At 50.7% G+C, this 24,123-nt stretch overlaps 1 protein-coding gene, 1 long non-coding RNA gene and 11 other non-coding genes across 15 annotated transcripts; 3 read left to right on the forward strand and 10 right to left on the reverse strand.

The window, feature by feature from the left end:
- Positions 1-221: 221 nt before the first annotated feature.
- Positions 222-1,637, reverse strand: LOC120606203 (uncharacterized). The gene is made up of 2 exons (XR_005653842.1): positions 478-1,637; positions 222-366 (listed from the first exon to the last, which is right to left on the reverse strand). It is a non-coding gene; the product is annotated as an uncharacterized LOC120606203 (long non-coding RNA).
- TRNAA-AGC (transfer RNA alanine (anticodon AGC)) lies at positions 750-822 on the forward strand. The gene has a single exon. It is a non-coding gene; the product is annotated as a tRNA-Ala (tRNA).
- A 305-nt stretch (positions 1,638-1,942) lies between the features above and the next one.
- TRNAY-GUA (transfer RNA tyrosine (anticodon GUA)) lies at positions 1,943-2,030 on the reverse strand. The gene is given in 2 exon segments: positions 1,943-1,978; positions 1,994-2,030. It is a non-coding gene; the product is annotated as a tRNA-Tyr (tRNA).
- A 1,265-nt stretch (positions 2,031-3,295) lies between these two features.
- On the reverse strand, positions 3,296-3,368 carry TRNAK-CUU (transfer RNA lysine (anticodon CUU)). Its single transcript has one exon. It is a non-coding gene; the product is annotated as a tRNA-Lys (tRNA).
- Positions 3,369-4,605: 1,237 nt separating this feature from the next.
- On the reverse strand, positions 4,606-4,677 carry TRNAP-AGG (transfer RNA proline (anticodon AGG)). Its single transcript has one exon. It is a non-coding gene; the product is annotated as a tRNA-Pro (tRNA).
- Positions 4,678-5,619: 942 nt separating this feature from the next.
- TRNAI-AAU (transfer RNA isoleucine (anticodon AAU)) lies at positions 5,620-5,693 on the reverse strand. The gene has a single exon. It is a non-coding gene; the product is annotated as a tRNA-Ile (tRNA).
- A 515-nt stretch (positions 5,694-6,208) lies between these two features.
- On the reverse strand, positions 6,209-6,280 carry TRNAA-CGC (transfer RNA alanine (anticodon CGC)). The gene has a single exon. It is a non-coding gene; the product is annotated as a tRNA-Ala (tRNA).
- An 858-nt stretch (positions 6,281-7,138) lies between these two features.
- Positions 7,139-7,211, forward strand: TRNAK-UUU (transfer RNA lysine (anticodon UUU)). Its single transcript has one exon. It is a non-coding gene; the product is annotated as a tRNA-Lys (tRNA).
- Positions 7,212-9,056: 1,845 nt separating this feature from the next.
- Positions 9,057-15,690, reverse strand: HMGN4 (high mobility group nucleosomal binding domain 4). Of its 3 annotated transcripts, none has more exons than XM_039867374.1 (2): positions 15,529-15,690; positions 9,057-10,732 (listed from the first exon to the last, which is right to left on the reverse strand). In XM_039867374.1, the coding sequence occupies exon 2, from the start codon at positions 10,652-10,654 to the stop codon at positions 10,388-10,390; it is 267 nt and encodes an 88-aa protein (XP_039723308.1). In that variant the 5' UTR covers positions 10,655-10,732; positions 15,529-15,690; the 3' UTR covers positions 9,057-10,387. The 3 variants fall into 3 exon arrangements, with proteins under 3 accessions (XP_039723308.1, XP_039723309.1, XP_039723310.1); XM_039867375.1 differs by lacking the exon at positions 15,529-15,690 and adding an exon at positions 15,239-15,395; XM_039867376.1 differs by lacking the exon at positions 15,529-15,690 and adding an exon at positions 13,118-14,552.
- On the reverse strand, positions 15,564-15,636 carry TRNAV-CAC (transfer RNA valine (anticodon CAC)). The gene has a single exon. It is a non-coding gene; the product is annotated as a tRNA-Val (tRNA).
- A 360-nt stretch (positions 15,691-16,050) lies between the features above and the next one.
- TRNAR-ACG (transfer RNA arginine (anticodon ACG)) lies at positions 16,051-16,123 on the reverse strand. The gene has a single exon. It is a non-coding gene; the product is annotated as a tRNA-Arg (tRNA).
- Positions 16,124-19,402: 3,279 nt separating this feature from the next.
- On the forward strand, positions 19,403-19,476 carry TRNAT-AGU (transfer RNA threonine (anticodon AGU)). Its single transcript has one exon. It is a non-coding gene; the product is annotated as a tRNA-Thr (tRNA).
- Positions 19,477-21,136: 1,660 nt separating this feature from the next.
- On the reverse strand, positions 21,137-21,219 carry TRNAL-CAG (transfer RNA leucine (anticodon CAG)). The gene has a single exon. It is a non-coding gene; the product is annotated as a tRNA-Leu (tRNA).
- Positions 21,220-24,123: the final 2,904 nt, after the last annotated feature.

Consider the following 24,123-nt stretch of genomic DNA (forward strand, 5'->3'; position numbering starts at 1 on the left):
TTATGTTGCATAATCATAGTGGATCAACTAAAGTAAAACAAAAATGCTTCCTTTTCCAAAGCAAATAATCAAATTGTTGTACACTCAGTTTCCTTATGCCTAAAGCGGAAACAGACACAATGGAGAATATGCTAAAATATTGTCTGGCCGTGAGGCAAAGGTGCAATGGCCGCAGTAAGGAGAAAGTATCTTAAGACCGAAAAACGATGCAGGCAACTCCAGAGCGTATAGTACAATTTATAATGGGGTTATTTACTCACAGGATGTAGGGTCGGAGAAGACAGACGCCCCAGCAGTCTGCACAGATAGTCCCCGCTAACAGACCCGTTACAGCAGGGGTCCCCAATGCCGGTACCGGTCCGCGGCCTGTTAGGAACCGGACCACACAGCAGGAGGTGAAGGGGGATTTGCAAGTACCGGGAAGGCCCCAGCTGAGCCTCATTGCTTGAGACACGTGATTTTCCCTCCTGGATGTACCTGCGCTTTCTTCCGGTTCTCTGTTTCCGCGGGCGGATTCCCGGGTAAATAGACTCGAACCCATTTTCTAAGTCGTCTGTTTCCGCGGACTCCAAGCCCCGGGACACCTGCGCTCCGTGGAGCAGCTTACAGGTGGCGCTGTTCGATCACCATTGGTCCACAGTCCCGCTCTTTGTCCTATTTGCTGATACGGCTACTGCAAACGGCATCCCAAAATGCAGTTATTTCCAATCATTAAGGTGACCGTGGAAGGGACGACGTCCTGCAGGGGCGGGGAATTAGCTCAAATGGTAGAGCGCTCGCTTAGCATGCGAGAGGTAGCGGGATCGATGCCCGCATTCTCCAGCTTTTTATTTTTATTTTTTTTTAATGGACGTCTTCCCTTTGGTTTTTATTCCTATTCTCTTATAAATACTTTACTGAAACGTTCTCAGCTAACGCCGAGGGCCCATCTTATAACAGAGACGGCCATGCGGTCATGATTCACGCACTGGGGCTCATCACATAAGCTCCAGTCGGGAACAGGGTAAGCGATGCTGAACCTTGGGGTTTCTCTCACGCTTTGCAGATTTCAGTAACAGCTGTGAAGCATGGGAAGAAAGGCGCAGATGTTGCCAGGCACAAAATCCTCAGACAACGCTGACTTTGATGTAATATCTTCGTAGCTGAGGACTCTACCATCGATATTCGGGATCACATTTCTGAGACAGGGCAGAAGTGGGATTGAGAATGTATTTCATGAGATTGGCACCAAATCAGCAAATGCTTTCCATTGTTAAGAGAGCCCCACCTTTTCATCCCCGACGCAGGTAGGAAACGATATCCATCTTCCCCTTGCTTATTCGTTCTTCTTCTAAAGTGTTGCTTCTCTTGCGTGCTCCTCAAAGCCTTGCAGCGCATTAAAATCACCTGGGAGCCTTTCCAACTCCCCACGCGGGGGTCCCCGCTGCGAAGAGACCGGAGCAGCGGCAGCTCTGACACCCAACTTTTCTCAGCCGGGTGGAGAACCACCGTCACTTAATTAAAGGGGACGGGGCTTGTGCGGCGGAACTCTGTCCCCCACCGCGGGGCGTTGAGCGTCACCTGGAAAAATCCTCCCGGCGACGCCGGACGCGGCCCGGCAGGGGGCGCGCGTGCCCCACCAGTCCCGGCCTGGCGCGTGCGCTCGGCCCGCCTCCCCCGGCTCGGGTCCTCGGCCGGTGGACCTTCGTCCCGCCCGGCGGGCCCCCCGGATCCGCCCCGCCCGGTTCGGGCTCCGGACTTGTCTGCGGGGCCGGCTCTGTGTGCACCGTGGGGCCGAAGTCTGGTCGCGCGTAGCAGTCGAGGTTACGGAGAATAACGATTAAAGAACGGATTCGCTGCACGATGCGGAGAGTCTTAAATAGATGCCAATCGAGAGAGGACATACAGAGCTGAGATGGACATTTTTTTAAGGTGGGGTTGAAAAAAGACTCAAAAGTCAGGTTCCTTCGAGCCGGATTCGAACCAGCGACCTAAGGATGCCTGGGACCTTCCGCTACAGTCCTCCGCTCTACCAACTGAGCTATCGAAGGAAGCACAGGAGAGGGATCCCGTCCGCGGGTGCCGGCTCTGCCCAGGTCGCCTGCATCCGTGCTGCTGACAGGTCGGCCGTGCCATCGCCACTTTGTAATCCAGAACCCCTTCAGAACGGACCTGAAAGGTCCACTGCCCCGGGCCGAAGAGGAAACGCGAGCACCCACTGGTTCGCCAAAAGGAAACTGCAATGATAGGGTGAGGCAGACAGCAAATCATAGCAGACTCGGTATGTTAGAATTTAGCTTAAATAAGATGTCAAATGAGCCCTTCTTAAGAGTCACCGCGGCACGGGAACGCCGTCAGGTCCGTCTTTCTCTTCCTGCTCTTGAGTTGTCACTGGCGCACGACCCCCAAGCTGACTTACAGACCTCTCTGCTGGAAACCACCTGGCCAGGACGCCGCCAGGAGCTGAAAAGAATAGCATGGCTGAAGCTTACCTAAGAACTGACCGACACGGCCCACGACCCCGGCCCCTTACTCAGGATGACTTGTGCCTTTTGCTCTAAAACCCCTTGTCTGTGAAGCATCGGAGAGTGCGGGGTTTTCCACCGCAAGCTCTGCTGTGGAGCGCTGTACAATAAACGCCACTTTTTGTCACTGCAGCCCGGTGTCAGCATCCCCGGCCACTTCCAGCGCCGACTGGGCCACTCTGTGCTCGGTTACAGAGGCACAAGGAACTGATAAGCAGCGAGCAATGAGCTCCCTTTACTGTGATGGCTCCGCATATCGACAGGGTGTGAATTACTTTAATCTGCGATTTTAACGGGGTGATTAACTGAAGGGGAGGAGAAGGAGGAAGAAAATAAGCGTAGCGTTAAACTTCAAAACCACACTAAATGTTTCCTGATTGACATTAGCTTGTTCTAATCTCAGTAAAAACCGTTGAGGGGGTGCTAAAACAATATTTTAAAAATTATCTAAAATAACACAGAAAGTAATGTCATTCAAATACTGGTTACTTTTGCAAATGAAAGCTTTTTTCGGGGTGACTGAAGCTCAAAATGGCTATTCCTCTCTTGTTAATGAAATCCGCCTGAGGTTATCTGACCACAGACCGAAGAAACGAAACAACAGGCGGGAGAGACGCGTTCCTGCCAGGGGGAATGACGTTAACCCGCTCAGCTGGCCCCGTCACCGGTGCTTCAGGAGTGCCCAGATCTAAACTCCCTCGTTCACACAGGTGACGGACCTTTGTTTTGGAGTCTAAGGAGGTAGAAATCAAATTGATGAAAACGTCTGGGAAAGTAAGTTAAAAAGGATGCGCCCAACGTGGGGCTCGAACCCACGACCCTGAGATTAAGAGTCTCATGCTCTACCGACTGAGCTAGCCGGGCAGTCGAGACACGAGCCTCTCAAATACCCTATGAGAACGTCAAGCGTCTTCTTGGACCGCCTGAAAAGAGGATTTTTTATTTCATCTGATTGCCTATTTTCATTTTATAGGTAAGATGACATGAAACTCAATGTAAACATCCTCTGAAATTATTAGCATGCATGCCACCCACTTCGGCTACACCTTCTCTCTTCCCCCTATTCTCACCAACCTGTAGTGGAGACGACAAAATGTTTTCGGGACCCGAGAGTCGGAATCTCCGAATGCTATGAGTAACCCCAACTCTGACACTCTCAGCGCTCCGGACTGGGTTGCCAACGTGGCTCCGCGCACAGTCCCAGGGACCCCGGTCCTGGATCCCAGACGCTACACACTGTGCCTTCTCTGCAGCCCATGGAGGCATCCCTCTCCTGTGTCCCTCTCCTGTCAACTCTCGGCCCTCCTGCCGCCCTATGTGGACGGGCCCTTAAGAAAATCTCTGTGGTTTTCTCCCTCCTCTCCGGGCTCCTTCTGCTGCTCTGTTGTCCTGCACTCTCTAGGCCGATACACACAGGAAAGGGGGGAATGTTGCCCTTTTATATGCATATAAAATATCTGACAACCACTGAAATAAAGGATCCAGTGATTCCTACATGTTTTGTTTACTACTGACCCAAAAGCTTATTGGACTTAACGGACGCTCAGCAAATACCTGCTTGATGAGTGCGCTACGGTCCGCCCCATGGGGAGACAGAATCTGCCCCCTCTCAGTAGGAAGCAGAGGCCCCCTCTCCTGAACTTGGGGGAAAGAATACTCGACGCTCCACCCACAGGAAATGACTTATGCTAAGGTTTTCAACACCCTCAACTCTATAGTGCAGAGTTTTGATTTTTTTTATTTAATTCATGTCTCTGATGTGGTGAATGAATGATGGATGACCTTGAACTGAGATGTGACCATCGTCTTCCTATACGTTTCATAGGATCGCAACCGTGGGGCGGAACTTCAGGAAGAAGCGATAACATTTGCCTTTACACGAGTCACGTAGGAGCTGATGAAAACTGAATGCGAGCCTAAATCGAAAAGCACTTGTCTCTAGAAGTCACCAAGTCCCGTCCTGGGATGCAGCGCAGCTCCAGCCTGCACAATTCTAGTTAGGAACAGCAGTTCAGTTTCATCGAGTGGCAGCTGTCCCAACTGCTGTTGTGCGAGAGGTTGAATGCTGAGCCCTCACAGCTTCGCTACGGCGACAAAACGTGGGCTCGTCCGGGATTTGAACCCGGGACCTCTCGCACCCTAAGCGAGAATCATACCCCTAGACCAACGAGCCGCCGCGTCGGGCTGCCTTCCAGAGTCTAGTAAACACTGAGCGAATGTCTCTGCCTGCCGCACTTCGTCTCAGTCGCTGTGCGCGGCCGCGAGCGAGGTTTTCCTCTGCCCAACCTGTGCCCGTCTCTCTTCTCTCCTCCTCCGTTCCTGTTTTGCAAACCAGGTCACCGTGGCTCTCAGAAGTGCCCGGGTTCTCCCGCAGCCCAGCCCGGTGAGATCCGTACGACGCCTTGTTGGGCCGCTGGCCCATCCTGGCGGACACCTCCGCGCTCTGTCCCACAGGCTGCGGTGTGACGCAGTCCCCGAGAACCCTGCAGCCGTCGGCGCGGGGCTGACCCGGCCCGGCGCGCGTCCCCCAAGCCCGCTTGGAGCTCTCCGTCGATGTCGGCAGGTGAGACGTCACCGCAGACAGGAAGCCGTGAGGTCGTGAATGAGCAAGGAGCGGGGCGCGGGACGTCCGTGCGGTGGGGAAATGCGGCCGACCCTAGAGGCGTCACGGCACAGACGGCCGAACAGAGGGACAGGGCGGCGACAGAGGGCTCGGCCTCCTCACCCGAGAAGCCGCGGTAGGAGGACCGCGCCGGGGCGTGAGCGGTGGCCCGCGGAGCATCGGGGACAGCCCCGCCGGCTCACACGCACCCCGCTTCGGCCCCGCAGGACGTGGCCGCTGCAGACCACTCGCAGGCAGGTGTTAGCCAGCCACGAGGCCGGTGACACTTCCCCTGACGGACGCAGCAACTGCCGAGGGTCCTGCTCCTCTCCTGCGGACGCAGGGAAACGCTGTGGGCGCTCCGCGGGCGCAGTGGGGATAAGGGCTCCCTCTGGGGAGAGCGCCTGAGCAGGCGCGACAGGCAGTGTCGCCGGAGAGTCCCAGACGCTTTTCCAGAGCGAAGGCCGCCAGGGCAAACACGACGAGCCTTGTCGCAGCAATAAAAGCAGCGGTTGGCCCGTACGGGGATCGAACCCGCGACCTTGGCGTTATTAGCACCACGCTCTAACCAACTGAGCTAACCGGCCGCGCCCCGACGCCGCTTTCGCGCGGCGCGGAAAGAACGTCCGTTTTGACCGTGCTTCTCCCTCGTGGCCAACCACGTGGTGCTCCCGAGCGCACGCGAGCTGCCCCGCGCCCGCTGGGCTTCTCCTTTCCCCAGCATTGCTCCTAGTTTCCGTGCAATGACTCAGCGACGAGGGGCTGACAATACACCGGGGGCCCATCTGTGTTCCCAGCCTAAGATCACTTCTGGCCTGAAGGCCAGCGGGACGCTACAGATGTCCGTTAATGTAAAGGGTCCTGAGCAACTCTCCAGGATGCTCCTCTTCGGCCTCTTCAGTGGGTGCGTTTTTCTGTTTCCGATGTCATTCTTTTCACCTGAAGATAGACCCAAATACCTTAATCATGTTTTCCTCTCCACATACCCGGGTCTATACGCAGTGGCTAAAAGGAAGGCGTAGGATGTTAATGAAGAGGAGAATACGGCGTATAACGATTGGACATTTTAAACATAGAACTCTGCGTATGTGAAAAAGGGACTTGGAGATGCCGGGGATCGAACCCGGGGCCTCATACATGCGAAGCATGCGCTCTACCACTGAGCTACATCCCCTGACCCAGGGCCACCGTATTTGTTATTCTTCCCAACTCTTTTAATCCGACCTTTTCCCCCACTGAGCGAATCATTCTAAGATCTTCGAAATGCTAGAGTTAAATTCTCCTTCGATCATTCAGCAAAACCTCGAAATGATTAATGAGACAACATTCATCGGTATTCCGAGTGGAAGAAGCCTTGCAGCCATCGGACCCTTGTCAGCGTTCAACCTAGACACTGAAGGTTAGAGCTAAGCACCTGAAAATCTGACCAGGAAAAGGAGAGTGGGACTCTCCTTTAGAAGATTACCTCGGTTTTCTTTCCTCAAAAGACAACTGAGGCCCGGCACAAAATCAAACCGTCCCCTCTGTCCCTCGACCCATATTTAGGTGTCCAAAGTGTCGCAGGGAAGGTATCTCAATTAATCCGCTAAAGCGCAGCGTCGGTTCGGCTTCCTTTTGTAGGTGATCTGTTGGGGCCCTAATGTAGAATATTTGAGCTATTTCTCCGGGAAGCTTAGGAAATGAAGGCCAGCATTCTTGGGCTGTAGTTCTTGACTATTATGAACTCTATATAGTCTAGTATGTATCTATATACTCTATATAGATATACACTATCTACATGTATTACAGCCGGTATCTAATATATACATATGTAAAGATAGAATTTGGGGAGACATTATAATTAATGTAATGAGATTGACCTGGATCTTAAAGAAAACTAGTTGTGGTTGAGTTTCTATGCTTATTAGGGTGTTACCAATCATTTTCTGAATGACCAGCTCTGAACGGAAATTACAGATAAAACTTCTAAAAATCATTCAAGTATAGAGTTAAATTGATCATAAGTGGCGTGGCAGAAGTAGGATACATGCGGGCCCGGATAGCTCAGTCGGTAGAGCATCAGACTTTTAATCTGAGGGTCCAGGGTTCAAGTCCCTGTTCGGGCGCTATGCTTTTGCTTTCCCATTCTCGTAATTTTTATCCCAATGGTTAACAGGGAGAAAGGTATTCTCAAATCACAGGTTGATTTCTCTAAAATATGAGCGTGAATCCTGAGCACGACACAGATGTAACAAACTAGGATCAGTTAGGAAAACGGAAGGGCATTATAGTATGGTGTCTGTAAGTCACAGCACACAGCATCTAGAGCACGAGTAAAAGTTTCATCAGTAGTCACCAGTTATCAAAGGTCAAACTCGTTCTCGAAAGGCAACAAAAGCGCGAAACTGCTCCTTCTTCCCTACATCAGCGTGTACCTTTCTGATCACCTCTGGGGATGCCCACGTTAACTGCACAGGGGTGGTGGGGCTGGCACACTCAGAACTCGTGGCCTAATGGCAGTGGCTACTCATGGCCTAGTGGCGGTGGCTTCCAACTTGTTTGGCCAGAAGCCAAAATTACTACATTACAGATTATTTTATTTGTTTGGTAACTGATGCCTAGTATAATCGGTTTTCTTTGTTACCTGTTTTTGTTTTCCTTTTTCTTTTCAAAATATAATCTCGAGAAAGGATCCATGGCCTCCATCGTAAGGCCAGAGGGCTGGCTCTCAGGCACCGAAAAAGTTAAGCGGCCCAGTCTTCTGCCGCCCGAACTTGACTAAAAGGAACCTGGAGTCAGAGCCCGGGACCCGAGGACCCGACAAGGTCTGCGAGGGGACGGAGGAGCAATCCACGGAAAGAACTTCACAGGCGCCGCCTCCCCAGCGCCTGGCAACCAGGACGCACTCGAGGACCTCGGGGCGGGAGGGGCAGCGAGAAGGTGGCCTCCGCGAGGCCTAGAAGGGACCGGAAGCGCGTCCACGCGGAGCGGCGCGGGGCGAGGCGTCAGGGGGCGGGGCGTCGGGGGCTCGCCTGGCGGCGTCCCCCGCACTTCCGATAGCGCTTCCGTCGGTCGCTTGCTTGACGTGCGAGAAGCGGTTGGAGGGTTTTGAGGGAGGAATGACGTGTTTGCGAGGCGATCCTGGTGACTACTGATGACTACTGATGAAACTTTTACTCGTGCTCTAGATGTTGTGTGCTGTGATAGTTTCCTGTGGCATCTTGGGAAATTCTTTACTCCGAAACGCGAATGGCATCAAAACTCTAATGGCATCCCATCGCCTTCAGAGATGAAATTTTTATTACAGCTCAGGGAGCTGTTCACTTTTGGCCCCTGGCCATCTCTGCAATCATATCAGCTGTCGCTCTTCCCCTCACTCCAATTCAGTCATTCCGCCTCCTAGTTCTTCCTCGGCATCTCAAACACATTTCTGCTTATCTGTGCATTTGCCATGCCCTCTGCTGGAAGCTTTCCCCTCATAGTCACCTCTCTTGTTCATCTACTTCATTAAGTGTCCTGCTAAAATGTCAACTCATTAGAAAGGGTTTCCCTAACCACTCGATTTAAACAGTACCCACTTAGACTTCTTTACATAAGGCCCCTTGTCACATAAATTTGTACATTTCCTACTTTAACCCACCCCCACTAGAATATAAGCTTGGTGAAAGCAGAGACTTCGTTTTGTTCGCTGCTGTACACCCTCCCCACTCACTGGGCTGCTGGACAATGCCTAGCATTAGAAAAAAGAAAAAAGGAATAACTGTGAAGAAACAAAATTGTATATGCGCAACTTATGATTGTCTATGTAGAAAACCCAAAAGAATATACCGATATCAGAATGAGTTTGGTGAGGTTGCTGGATATAAAAATCAACTTTAGCTAAAAACAAAAAATATTGTAAATAAAAATATGCCATATCTAATAGCATCAAAAAGTACAAAGCCCCTATGAAATATTAACAAAAGGAGACATTTATGGAGAAAATTATAAAATTTTATTGAAAGACATTTAAAAATCCTAAATAAATGGAGCTATACCATGTTCACAGATCGACTCAACATTGTAATTTACAAATTCAATACAAATCCAATAAAAATTCTAACACATTTTGTTTTGTTTGATTTAGAATTTGTCGGTCTAATTTTAGAAGTTGCATGGCAGCGCAAATGGCTAAGAATAGCCAAGACACTCCCGAGGAAGAAAAATTGGATGGAGATGTTGGAGGTGGCGGTCGGATTTGTCCAGAGATATCAAGACCATTTTCTAAAGTTATAGTGCTCAGGATTATATAGCACTGCCACAAGGTTAGACAAATTGACCAGTGAGTGAGTCAGAATAGAAACCACCAACAGACCCCCGCCACAGACACAGAAACTTGATCTGTGAGGAAAGGATGAACTTTTCAGAAAATGGTGCTGGAACACCACTTATTCATATGGAAAAAATATTACATTGAACGTCTGTCTCACACTATTCACAACAATCAGTTCGGGGAAGACTAAAGATAAATGTGAAAGCAAAACTATACAACTTATACAAGGCAGTAAAAAATATCTTTAGGAGTTTGGCTAGAAAATGATTCCCCCCACCAATTTGTCTCGAGTTTTATAAGATGCTTTTCAAAAGCAGTTACTTTCAGCAGGATATGGGTAACAATTCATAAAGTTTTACAACTTTCAAACTCTCCTCCTCAAGAAGTCAACAAAGTCTTCTGATGCTTCGAACAGGAAAAGTTCTCAGAAGGGGCAGACGTTTTGTATGAGGCCTGTAAGAGCTTTTCACAGGTCAGCTCTGATACGGAGGAAATAAAAACTTTAGGATTCTCAATGGGATGATCCACAAATTACAAAAAGAAATCTTGGCTCTTTTGGGCAACACCATTTCGATGTTATCACCAGAAAGCCTGAGCACTGTTAGCCAACACAGCTGATTTTTGGGGTGCCAAGGCCACATCACGACTCTCGGTTTCAGGAAGTCGGGTATATGCTGATGACATCGGGAGAAGACGTGAGTTTTGCTTCCCCACGCCGTAAGGCTTCTGAGCCAAAGTGGCTGACGTGTGAATGAAACCAAGAAGAACCTTCAAAACCCAGGATAGAAAAACCCTATTTTACTCTATTTTGATCCAGCTCCTGGGACAGTCTGTTAGTGGCATTTGCTCTTTCCACAAAAGAGAACAACAAAGTGCCCTGTGTGCTAACAACATAACTTAAAAAAAAATTCCTACATAAAAGAATTGATTTAAAAATAGTATTTCGAACACTAGAGTCATGAGAAGTATGGAGCTACCAAAAAGTCCACTTCACTTGGCATCCCCAGTGCCTTCTGCTTTCTGTGACTGGGCTGAGGTGGCGTCTCGGCTTTTCGCAGGGTTGTTCCCCTCCTTGGCACCATCTGCCTTCCCCTTCCTCCCTTTGGGCGGCTTCTCCCCCTTCTTTGCCTTTTTAGGCCTGGGCTCTGGCTTTGGAGGGGCAGGCTTAGCAGACAGCCGTGCCGATCTCCTCTGAGGCTCGCCCTTCACCTTCGCTTTGTCACCTTTAGCCTCTCCTTTGGCCTTTCTCTTGGGCATGGTGGCAGCAGTGCGTGGCGGGAGGCTTTGCCAGTCCAGGGTGTTCTTCCGTCTTCCTCACACTGCTCCTAGCAAGATCTTTTAAACGAGACACAAAGAGTGTAAACTACGAAGGGAACGGTTGACAAATTTAACCATGTTAAAACTCAAAGCCGACTATATTTAAATTAATAATTAGCAAAAGGTTAGCACAAAATGTAAGAAGATGTTACGAGCTGGGCAAAGATAGTCATACCACAGATAACTGATAAAGGATTAGAATCCAGAATATATTGAGAATCTCTACAGATCCGTGAGAAAAGGACAAAATAAAAATTTAAAAAGAATGGGCAAAAGTATTAACAAGCACTTCTTAGGAGAAATATGAGTGACGATGAATAAGCACATAAAAATATGCTCGACCTCATTAGTAATATGGGCAATGCATACTAAAATCACAGAATATAACATTTCCCACCCACTAAATAGGTGAAAACTCAAACTGGAAAAAAAAATTATCTTGTTTCTAAATTGATCCAGAATGTTGGTTTTGTTTGGTTGCTTGGTCTTGTTTTTTGTTTTTTGTTTTTTTTTCCTGACCTCATCATCTAGATTTGTGGGCAAACATAGTCTTTTTTGAGAAAACTTAGATTTGATTTTTATGTTCCTTGGTTAACAAAAGCAACCACCTGTAAGTAGTGCTAAGACATCAAATTATCATTTTTCTCCCCATATTTTCAATTTGATGAGAATTTCTGGTAAGTCTGCATTTTCCTTCCCTCTTGTGGCACAGACGGAGAGATGAGGTCAGTGTAAAGAATAGGGAGAACCCGCAGTGGGGGTGTGCCTTGGGTCAGCCATTGTTTCCTCTGTACCTTGTGAGGGGCTCTGGGGACAGGGGTTAAGATTGAGGAGAAACAGTTCTTTCTCACATTTAACACCCTTCACTAAAAAGTGAGTGTGAAATTTGCTGGGCCCTGCTGTGCTCCCCGCTTGCCTCTAAGTGTTCTGAATTACTGGGCGGCCAAAAGTCTCCACTGCCCCCAATGACACTGCAGTGCTACTCATCCAAGGAGATCCTGCCTGCTCTCTCCCCACCCATACTTCCCTAGACTTCACGTGAATTTATCCCTAATTTTAGTCCCCGTTTGCTCTCTCCCAAATACACCACTAAAGAAATGTTTCAACAATTCTTTGAGAACAAATTTTTTTTTAAATCCATATTTGGACACAATAAAAAGGGGAATTTTTTAAGAAAAGAATTAGAAGGATGCCAGCAATCACGGGATCTAGCTTTGGGTGTGATCACGCTGAGTCTGGAAAGGGACAGGGAGGACAGTTGTTCTCACGCATCCTGAGAGTTTACGGCGTGCGAATCACTTGGTCTAGTACTAGGGTAACCTGGTTTACGCCCATTGCCCTAGTGGGATTATTAATAATGTTCCCTTTCACTCCCAAAGCGCGCCAGCTTAGATAAGGAATGATAAGGTCACTCTAAATACTCCGCATATACTCAGAGGCCTTTACGTTACCAGAACATGAGGAAACCAAAGGGTGAATTTTTGTGCTGGGATGCACTTCTCTAAAGAATGGTCACGCCTTGCCACCGCCCTTCCCTCCAGCTCCAAAATGTGCTTCCCAGCCCACGTCCAGGTGTGGGAGTGCTCACGGGGTTCCCGGACTCAGGTCCCCTCAGTCCATCCCAACAGGGGGCCATGGTCATCATGTGTTAAAGGCCAAAACACGGCAGGCGACAATAAAGATAAGTTCAGGGAAAACAGGCCTCTGGCTGGATACTGTTTCTGAACATGTGGGAGGAAGTATATGGAAACTCTCTGTACTTCCTGCTTAAGCTTTCTGTAAACCTAAAACTGCTCAAAAGAATAAAGTTTACTAATGTAAAAAAAAAAACAAAACCTTAAGCATTAAAAAAAGAAATAATTTGTTAAGTAATAAAACATAGACATTACAGAATTACAAATATCTCATCATGCATGTGAAAAATTATTAACTGGCAAGTAAATCTTTTAAGTAATTTTAAAACTTCGGGAAATACAGAGATGGGACTTAAACGGTATTACCAAGGCAAGAAATTATCAAGACAGATAGTGACGTTATTTTCCCAAGACATGGCAACAATTCTAAAGTTTTAGGAAGCTAACAATTTCCCTTTGTTAAAATAACGCTTCCAAGGACAAAATTTTAGTAACAGAAAACAGAACAAGTTAGTGAAACTTTTGAATCGCTTATCTTCATATTGTAACGAACTGGACTGAAATTCTTGTGAAATTTGTCAACTTAAGTCTTCACTTAAGAAGATTACTTGTTTTATAATGTGGAACATCTATACTATCCCTTTCTTAAAATTCTTTTGTTATCTATAAAGACTTGCATTGTTTTATTAGAAAAAAGACCCGTGAAGTTTAAATAACTGGCAGAAATACTTAAAAAAAAAAAAAGACATAGTGAAATTAAATAATGTACCTTTACAATAGAAATATGCAAATGATAAGATGAGATGCGGGTGTCCTAAAATCTTCTGTGAAGTTGACGTCTGGTAATTCCCCCAAATATTGTCCATAACATACATAAAACATCAATCCCAGTCCCCCAAAATGGGCTGAATTTGTGTCCCCACCCAAAATGCATAGGTTGACGTCCTAACCTCCAGTACCTCGGGGTGTGATGTATTTGGAATAGGGCTTTTAAAGGGGTAATTAAGGTAAAATGAGGTCATAGGGATGGGTTCTAATCCAATATGACTGGTGTCCTTATAAGAAGCAGAGATTAGGACACAGACAGACGCACACAAAGGGACGACCATGTGAGGGCACAGCAAGAGGGTGGTCCGTCATCTGCAAACCCAGGAGAGAGGTGTCAGAAGAAACCAACCGTGCTGACACCTTGATCTAGGACTTCCAACTTCCAGAACTGTGAGAAAATAAATTGCTGTTGTTTAAGACACGCAGTCTGGTGTTACGCTGCGGCGGCCCCAGCTGACTGTAGGGGGGAAGTGTCAAGCTCTTAGTGCCCTAAAAACCATCTTGGATTCAATTAATTTTGAGGTTTCACCCAGCTCTCAATAACGTTTTCCATGTTTTTTTCGCCTTCATCATGAGTCTGTCTCCAGTGTCCAGGGACCAAATTCCACCTCATCAAATACTCCAACCCCAACACACGTGCCAGGTGCATGTTAACAGCATCCTTTCGCTTCCCTGACTGTAACTGAACTGGATTCTGGAAGACAGTGCTAACTTGGGTTCCATGTCACTCCCACCCAGTCAGAAGCCCACTCAGTCTCCGCCTCTTGCTGACGGGGAGACAGGGCCTTGGGGCTCGAGGGGAGGCCTGGAAGTAGGTTGCCCGCAGCTAGCTTAGGAAAGAGAGAATAAGTATATCATTAAAAGGTAAAATAAAAGCGGGACAGAGTGATACAGGGGCCAGAGGACACATGATGGCAGTCCCTCTCCCTCCTTCCAAGGGAAACGGCAGATAAGGCCGGCAGCCTGAGTTTCCGTTTGGGGTTCATGAGGGTGTGCGGAACGAAAGTGACTCCATCTTGAAGCTAATCTGCCGTCTTGCCCCAGGAGCGACCCGGGGCCCGCGGCTCCTGTCGGGGGTCCTGCAACGCACCTGGGGGCTCTGCGCCAGCCTCCCAGGCCCCACTGGTTCTTCCCTGGAGCGGGCGTCCTTGACGTCCCCTGTCTCCTGGAAGCCGTGACGCACACCCGCGCCCGCCGCCCTGGTCCCTCTCCGGGCTCGCAGACCCACCGCCTCCGCTACCGAGCCACGCGATCTGCGGGCGGGAGGCGGGGACCGGACGCGGCGTTCCCGTGCGGTCCCCGCGCAGCTCACACACCGCCAAGTGGCCGTGACTCCCGCTTCCGCGCTCTCTCGGCCCTGCGGGCTCGGCCCGCGGCGAATCCGCGGGGACGCGGAGCGCGAGCCGGGAAGGGGCGCAGGGGCGGCGCGTCTCGGGGGCGCGGCTGCTGCTGCGTTTTGACGGAAGGAGAGAGCGTCAGGCCCCCAAAGCCAGTGTCACCGCGCGCACCCGCGCGGCCCGCACAGCCAGCTTGCGGCGGGCAGGACGGAGGGGACAGCGCACCGCGCGGCCCCGTCGCGCAGCACACGGCTCGCCTGTGCCTCTGAGTGGCGCGGCGCGGGTGTAAGTGACACGCTGTCGGGCAGAGCGCCATCGAGCGCACGGCCCCGCTCGCCATCTTGCCAACGCGCGACCCAGCAGGTGCTGAGCAGCCCGTGCGGAGAAAAAACCCAAACAAACAAACAAACAAACTGCTTTAGGTCGGGAGGGCGCTTTCTTTTGCTGCGGCCGTGCAAACGGCGGCGGACGCGGCAGCCACCGGAAGCGCGATGGCAGCGCGTCCCGCGGGGCCGCGACCACACGCGGAGCCTTGGTGACGCGGAGGGTGGGCGGGCGGCCCCGCGGGGGGACGGACCCCGGGCGGGGCGACCCACAGCCCACACCCCGAAGCTCGGGGACGGAGGGACCGCCCGCCGCGACCTCTGCCCCGCGGCGGGCCTGCGACGGGGCTCGCGTCGCCGCCAAGGCCACCCGGCCGGAGGGGCCCGGAGCTCCGCACTCACCGGTCTCAGGCTGTCCCCAAGGCGGGGCGCGCCGGCGGGCCCGGGACGCTGAGTCGCCGCGCGGGCCACAGGGACCACGGACAGGAAGGCGGGGGCCGAGGATGCGCTTCCGGGGCTCGGGCCGCCGGGCGTCGGGGCCGGAGCCGCTGCTTCCCTCCGGCCCGCGGGCCCGCCTCCGCCTCCGCCTCCGCGGCCGCCCGCCGCAGCGCCCGGGTCCGGGCGAGCGAGACAGGGAGAGGCGGGAACGTTTCACGAGCGCGTGAAACTGATGAAAAAATAAGTGAAATTACCTTTCAGGAAGTCTTTCCATGCCGAGGAAAAACTTTGTTTCCGCCCGGTTTCGAACCGGGGACCTTTCGCGTGTGAGGCGAACGTGATAACCACTACACTACGGAAACGCCCGGGAAAGGAGGCGCCCGCGCCGGGGGTTCTGCTGGAGGAGCAGTCCCGCCCCCCTCCCCGGGCCGCGCATGCGCCCGCGCCGGCTCCCCGGCCCTGCGGCGCCACCCGCAGGCAGGTCCTTAACCGTTCGCACCGGAAATGACTGCATAGGGAGAACAAAAGCGAGGCTCTAATAGTTCCAAACGACCCATCATCTTTAACCCTGTCTCAGTTTCCACATTTTGATTGCTTCCCCTTCGGCTGAGGTTACTTGACGAGCATCCTCTGGCCGACCGGCTGGCTGCGCCGGCGCGCGGCGGGCACAACGCTCGCGCTTCTTCGGCCTCTGGTCCGCGCCGCTGCCGGGCCCGCGCGACCCTTCTACCCACTGGGGTCAGCGGAGGGAGGAGGTAAAATGCGACCACGCCCGTCGAGCCAGCCAGGAGTCGAACCTGGAATCTTCTGATCCGTAGTCAGACGCGTTATCCATTGCGCCACTGGCCCACGCCTGAGCCTTTGGGCGACGGAATTTCTTCATCAGAAACCAGGCGGCGGCGCCGGCGCCGGCTTCCGCTCCAGTTCCCGCGGGATCAGCAGTGAGGCTGAGAGCCTGGTCCTTGCAGCGGCCCAGGTCCGTGGCGCCTGAGGGCGGGCGCTGCTTGCACACACGAACATCGGGCACTGCGCACGAAAAAGGGGCTGTGTAGTAATTCAGCGACAACAGTGACCTCACGGGGTGACCTGACCCAACTCCTCACTGGGCAGGTCGCGGTGGGCAGTCAGGCCCAGGTCTACAGCGTCTTCAGTAAAAGGCTCGCTGGGCCTTAAACCGGCCCCGCCCATTGTCCGCGTGCATCTAGGTCACACGCCCTTGAAATGCCAGGCGCCATCCTTGTCAGACCCCCCACAGAGGACTACCACCCTCCCTGGAGCCTGTGGTCTCGTTAGCCGTCTGCCCCTTGCTTGCCGCACCTTCATGTGATCTCCTGACCTCCCCTCCCTCATTCCAAACGCGGAAGGGGAGCTGCAGAACGGCCATTCTCCGGAGTATTTGAGATCTTGCTTCCGTGCAGGTCGTGAGTTCGGCTCAAAGAAACGCTTATGAAAATTCTCTGTGGGTTTGGAAGGTCTTAGATGTGGCCTTTTCCTTGACTGCAGAGGGGAGGCGAGACCGGAGCCCGCTCACACAGCATCACCTACGTGCATCGTCCCACCCGGATTACCGTTTAATAAGCAAAATGATGGCGATGAGCGCTTGGAGAAATACAGACGTCAGGGAGAAGAGCAATCTGGAACTGGGGAATCTCCAGGGAAAGGTCCGGAGGTGGGAGCAGGCTGGGAAAGGTCCAGTAATAGAGAACCAGTGCCAGGCGAGCCTGGACATGACCTCTGGCCTCGCAGGCCTTTGTAAGGGCTTTGGCTGTTACTCTAGGAAACCGGAAGCTGCTTTAGGGAGGCACGATCAGACTTTCTTGTCTCGTTACAAAAATATTATTTCACATGATTACTGAGCAAGACTCTGCTCTAAGCACCCTCACGCTGCTCTGACCGCAGGGGCCTACATCTCAAAATTGGACACCTTTAAAGGCTCATCACCAGCTCCCATACACATGAAAGCTCACTCGTTTGCTTTCTCGGCAAGCACATTCTCTTACGTGTGCGTTTCAGCCTCTCCATATTTCTGAGGAGGAACCGTTATCCCCATGCCTCGTGCACATTGTAAATAAATTGAGGGCTGCTAAACAGATGGGGGGAAACTGCCTGATGCTGAGAATGTATACATCGAGATTAGAAAATACTTGTTTTCAGTGGGTAAGGATGCAGCAGTCCTTAACAAAAACACACGTGTTCCTGCATAAACATGAAAGTAGACGTAGCTATGGATTCTTCTCTAGACAAAAGAACAGGGGCCTTCTGACCAGGTTTTGTACTGTGTACCCACGCCTAGGGCCATTTGGTGGTTATGGACTCTGTCACAAAAGAATACTTTTAAATATTAAAAAGATAACTACATAAGGGAAACCAATTATATTGAAATATGTTATCAAAATACCAAAATGTTATGATGTAGTAATATTTGTTTTCTTTTATTAATGTGCTATATGAAAATATCCATCACGAGGTCAAATAAATACTGAAATTTCAAAGCAGTAATGAACATAATGACGTTTAAAAAATGATATTTAAGAAATTCACAACAAATTAAAGTTGAAATTTGACTTGAAGATATTTGATTTCCGATAGTAATAAAGTCAAAAATACAACTGATTTGTTGCCTATATTCATAATGGAAGAAAATACAAAATTTCAGTTATTTCAGTGGTTAAGTAGTCAAAATAAAATTATATTTTTCTATTCAAGTTCACAGACTATCCTCTTCCGGTTTCTCCCCCAAGCATATGGAAAACTGCGCTGTCTGCCACTCTCACGTTTCTTTACATTATTGTCAGCCTCTGTGACACAGCATCTGCACCTTCTCCAATTTCAGATGTGTGGAACAAAGTGAATGTGAGGGGCCTTTCCACGATCCTGTTAAACAGCTCCTTTGACTTCCCAGAATTCCTCTGCGAATATCGGTGGCTGCCAGTCAAAGGGAAGACCCACACCAGGGCTCTGCTGTCTTTCTGAATGTCTTTCTGAATGTCTGCCACAGTTCGATCAAACCCACACTAGGTGTGATTGTGCTGTTTATGATTATATTGGTTCCACGTACACTAACCATGTGATGGTTCATAATATTAAAGAAATAGGTGCTTATTTCATGGAGTCCTAATCCAACTGTGTGTTGAGTTCATAGCCTTTCAATCTTTTTACGAAAATAAAAAATCTAGCAGAGTCACGCCCTCCCCGCCGTCATGTGTGTAGGTGGAGGCAAGCGCCAATGGCTGCCTTATAGTGTGGCAGAGAAGTCCTTCAAACATTGGTACAGTTTAGTAATACTGAAAAGTTAATTTCAGCATTATCAGAATGACAATAGATATCAAGCAAGACAGCCAATCATAATTACAGGTTTCATTTGGGAAGATACTTTCACAGCTAGGGCAACACTTTGTAAACTGTTCAGATTTTCACTATAGCCCTTTGTTCGAATTTCCAAGGAGAGATTTATTGTCCAGAGAATAGAAGAAGTTCGGAACAGTTAGAAATAGTCACACAAGCCCGCATAACAAAGCAGAAATTCTTGTGAATGCTCTCAATTTGACATCATATCTGAATAGATCCTTTGGCTCACTTTTAGGACAGAAAGCGTCTCTCCCTCTGCAGCTTCAAAGGGGAGGAGACCGCTCTTTCTTCTCTTTCCAAGACTAGATTTGGGGTAGGAAGCCTCGTATCTTTAAGGTGCAAACTCTGGAATTTCACGGGTCAACATCATAAGCTAGAAGCAGGCAGGTGGAACCCAATTTTACGGAAGGATTCGGGATATGGAATGACTGGAATTTCACCCCCAAACCGTGAAATAGAGAACATAGAGAACAGGTAGGTGCTGTAAGTGCTCGGTGTCAATGTGTCACACGACCCGGAGGCGTTCCTCGTGCAAAAGTGGCAGCTGCTCTTCCCTGGTCCTCTCCTCTCGCGCCCCCGTGTCCCCCCGCGCACCTTGCGTGAAGGGGGCTCAGTTTTCCTACAGCTCCGCGGTTTCTTAGGTCTTTGGGATTGACGTGGAGATTCACATGGAAGAGCTCGGGGAGCACCCGGGCTACTCTTGAACCTCAGGACAAGAAAATAACTGCACCGCAAAGGTATTTCCTTTTCCTGGTCTACTTGGAAACGCGCTGGCATGGTGGCTCCGTGGCTTAGCTGGTTAAAGCGCCTGTCTAGTAAACAGGAGATCCTGGGTTCGAATCCCAGCGGGGCCTTTTGCGGTTTTCCTGCCCTCAGTGAAGGGGGTGGGTGATCGAAGTATAATCTGAAGGGTAAATTTTCCCCGTGGAGTTTCGCCAAAGTGTTTTACATGGGTGTGAGGATGGATCCTCTCAATGTTTACAAAGAAGGAGACAAAACAGTTCGTTTTACTTTTGAAGAAAGAATTTCTACCTTTCTTGGTGTTCTTAACATTTTTATTCCACGTATAATATCTTTTCAGCAAGTACAGAAGGAACCAGGGAAAGCAGGAGGCAAGGTCACCAAGTTTAAACCGCAAGCAACGCCATGATCTCTGGTCGTTCAATTATCTTTCTTGGGGCGATCCCAAACGGATGCCCCTCACAATGTGCAGGCAATAGTTTTAGAAGGAATGATCGATAAGTGCGTTGCCGAGAAGGCTGCAGCATCTCAGTTCATAGCAGCCCCTGAAATCCGACCGGACGGCACAAACTGGAAGGAACTACTCAGAAAGGCGGTCTCCTGCTCAGAGTTTTTTGGGAAGAAACATCAAAGAGAAAACAAATATTTATCCTCTTCCTGTTCCTGCTGGAACTCCAGAGTCCAGCACAGGCCCTGGCAAACAGCAGGTGCTCAGTTATAACAAAAATATGACTCATTTCTTATTTGCCAGGGTTTATTGTTTGTCAGGCACTTTTTATGTAGCGAGCCATGCAGTCCTCATGGCATGCCTACGAGGTGAGGCCCAATTACTTCCTCCATTTAAACAGGCACTTAGGCTACACGGACGCAGAATACAGATTGGGTTTCTTTAAAAAAAGAAAAAAAAGGAATGATGAGGAGAAAATTCCAGTCACCCGAGACTTTTGATTAATTGGAGCTTTGCAATAAATTGCTTAAGAACCATATCCAGGTTTTCAGTTCAAAAGAGGAACGTTGTATGTTAATCTTTGTAGTGCTCAAGGTAAGCGGGCTAGACGTCAGAAAACTTGAAATTGAGGGATATTTCTGGAGATGTCACTAAACATGAACTTCCACGTGCCTATATCGCCCTCCTCCTGGGGCCCGTTCTGCTGCAGAACCTGTGAAGAGTCAGCCCTGTGGCCTGCAATCCTGCAGTCTCTCAAGGAAAGTGTCGCACAGCTTCGTAACGGAACGTGCAGAAACATGGTCATTGATGGCACCTTGTTTGTGGTGTAAGCAGTGGGACCCAATCTGGGAGTCCTTTGGTGTGACAGGTGGACACACACTGCAGGTCTCTAGGCAGCAATTAAAAACAATTGGTCTAGACATGGTCCAGATGTGCAGACAGCAACATAGATACATCTCAAAACTGTAAAAATGGAATGAGATATGACACCGCGTCATTTATGTAAATGAAAAACTCAGGTGCTGAAACCCAAAACACATGTTCTATAAAAACAAAAAAGAAAGGATGACCTTTCCAATGATTGTTTATGGGAGTGAGAAATAGGAAATGAGGCTCAGGAAAGGGAATTAAAAAGGAATATATAAATAGATAAAACAAAAGAAGGGCCTGCGGACATCAGTGACAATTGAGGAGTCAGCTTCATTACATTCAACTCTGAGTGTGAAACAGAGTGAGGGACAGACAACTAAAGCAGATGAGATTAAAATGATCAGATCTCCCAATGTCTCCACGCTGGGAATACGAGAAGCAATTCGAAAAGATGCTGTCAGGAGTGGGATTCGAACCCACGCCTCCAGGGGAGACTGCGACCTGAACGCAGCGCCTTAGACCGCTCGGCCATCCTGACCCCACGGGGACTCACTTTTACTAAAAGCTTATTTCTGCATCTACCCAAATACTGTTCCACTTTCTTTTTTCTTCTTTTTCCAGGACGTGGGAATTCCTTGTTTAAAAAGCGAAACCAGCGCTTGGCGAACGGCCCTGACGCCGACTCCAGGTGCAAATGCGGAATGGACCGGGGTCGCGGGAGCCGCCGGAGCGTCGACCTGAGAACTTGACACCTGTAGAAAATCCTTGTAAGAGTCTGAGCGGAACTCACCACAAGCAGGGAAGCAAGATGTCAGATACTCCGGGGAACGGCAGTTCTGCAGTCCCCTTCTGCGTTCGGAGTGAGGGCGGGAAGGTCAGAGATCACATGACGGTGCGGAAAGCGAGGTGCAGGCAGCTCGGGAGGCCGCGGGCTCCTGGGAGGGTGGCTGCGCTCTGAGGGGCCTGACAAGGACGTTTACGCTGTGGGCCTGGACCTGGCTGCCCACCGTGACCGGCCCAGCCAGGGGTTGGGTCAGGTTCACCCCGTGAGGTCACTGTTGTCGCTGTGCACAGCGCACCTGTAGATTCGGTTCCCGGTGTTGGGGGGCGGGGGTGGGGAAGCGGCCCTGGGGTGCAGCTGGGAATCTCAGGGCAGGGTGCCCAAGAATACACCCCAGGGAACCTTCGTTACTGTGACGCCACCCATGTTGCCGGGCTTGCCTTGCTCGACTTGGCACTTCCTCCCGGGAGGTGTTAGGATGTCCCAGCCAGTGCTGGGAGCCGGGCCGGGTGTGGCAGTCCCCTCCCGCTTTCCTTTTGCCCTGCGAATCTCCCCGCCAGCCTTCCCCTGGGGACTTATGTGAGCGGTCAGGTGTCTTGCTGGTTGCTCTGAGTCTGGCCGTATGCTGCAGACTGGTGGCCTTTTCTGTGTGGATTTTATACTGCAATGAGTAGTTGTAAAAGCAAAAGCAGGTGAGTAGTTTCCACATCTACAAAAGCAGGTACGGGGGTCGCTTGGCGCCAGGCCTCCACCGCAGCGACTTCCGCCGGCACACCTGAGGTCATCTGTGACCTGCTTGGGTTTTGATAGCACGCGTTAGCAGCCAGGATGCTGGGGTCGGAACATCACTGACTGGGTGTCGGCGAACCTGACTGAGTTCGAGGTTCAGACGCGGCCAGAACCGGTCAATTAACTGCCTGGAGGAGTTTAGGCAAATCGATTTCCCTCTGTCACCCCCAGAAACTGCTTTCTTAGGCATCTCCCAGTTTCATCTGAGTTTAGTTGATGAAATACAATGCTTAGTTTCTTAAATTAAGCATCCAGTCTCCATCCCCAGAAAACGAGTCAGATGCAAATTGACAGGCCAGTCCCGCCAGATATCTTGGAGACGGAGCCCAGCAACCTGTGTGTAAGGAGCCCTGTGATTCCGACGTGCACTCAAGCTGGGGAAGCATCGGCTTCAAGTCCAATGACCCTTAACAGAGAAACTGCCCACTCAGCAGCGGGAGGTGAAACGTGAAAGCACGTGGCGAACACCTTTCTCAAACTTCCAGGTTCCCCCCAGAGAGGTTTGTAAACATAGCAGCCCCTTCTCCACCCCAGGTGGTCAACTGGGCGTCCGGCCTGGCAGCTGCATTCCTTAAGGGTAGTCCCCTCCCCGCGGGTGATTCTAATGTGCACCCGGCTTCAAGATCATTGTTTTAGTTTACCTTTCGAGAAAGGTTGACTATTTCTTCTAAGAACGAGCGTTCAAAGAAGCATCCGGGCCCCTGGGGTACAGGACTCCGGCCTAGTGTTTGGAGAACAAGGGGCAGAGCCGCCCGAAGCGCCCGTTCCAGTGGGCGCACCTAAGGTTGAGCGTGGGCGCCCACCCCCTTGGATGTCTGCACGTGGCTGCAACCGCTCGCCAGGTGCGGGTAATGCCAGGGCCCTGCCGCTCCGGGAGGAAAGATGGAAGCAGTCGATGGAGAATGAAAAGCCGATTCTCAGAGTTTGCGTTAGAGGAGATGGTATGTCAGCATCTCGTGAAGATGGACGTACATCTCAAGGATGTAGAGAAACATTCTGGGTTCCAGAGGTCCAGCCACACCCGATGTCGTTGTGGGATGAAATCAAAGAATGAATCTCGACAACATAGGTGCCAGAGACTGTGAAGAAAGGGAAACTTCACGAGAAGGTCCGTTGACCAAGAGGTATGGTACCTTTCACGCCTCTTCATTCTCTAAGCCGGTTTCCCGTGGATGAATGTACCGAACCGTAATGAGAGAGAGAAATGACACGAGGAGATTGATCTGGATGAAGATCCACAGAGATGCGAACGGGGAAGCGTTGTGGTTAAAACCGGAGTTATGTTTGGAGGAGGAGTCGAGTGTGCCCGCACTGAGGTGAGCTCTTTTCTGGTGAACGTATGGCGTTTACCTCAGCCAGAGGAGAAGGGTCTCAGACCGGGTGACGCACGGCCGGGGGGTCAATCCCAGCTTCGCTGCCACCAACGGGCAATAGAAGCCGCCGCACACCTCTGTTCCTCAGGGGTTTGGAATGGTACCTGCCTCCTGGAGGTCTGAAAAGGGACATGAGTGACCCACGGAAAGCACATGGAACAGGACCTGGAATTTAATAAGCGTACTCGGTGGCCCCCCAAAATGTGCATTTTGTACGTTGATCGTAATTTGGGGTGCATCTCCCCAAGGGTTCTTGGCACCTCAAGCAGACGCATACCCGGAGGCAGACGCCTGGCCCCTAGCCGAACTTCGAAGCACGCGCGAGTCGCCTGGTTGTCGCAGGTGGCTTCCGCGCGCAGGGATCTGGGGCGCGGCTCAGGAGTCTGTGTTCTCTGAGCTTTAGAGCTGGTCCAGAACCAGCAGGAGCTGCAGTGCTGGGAGCTGGGCGGGGGGCGTGGCCCGGGGCGCTGTGGCCTTCTTATGCGTGTCGGGACCCTCA

This window comes from Pteropus medius, unplaced genomic scaffold (genome assembly GCF_902729225.1).
Source record: "Pteropus medius unplaced genomic scaffold, Ma_sr-lr_union100, whole genome shotgun sequence".
In the NCBI taxonomy this organism is placed as follows: Eukaryota; Metazoa; Chordata; class Mammalia; order Chiroptera; family Pteropodidae; genus Pteropus; species Pteropus medius.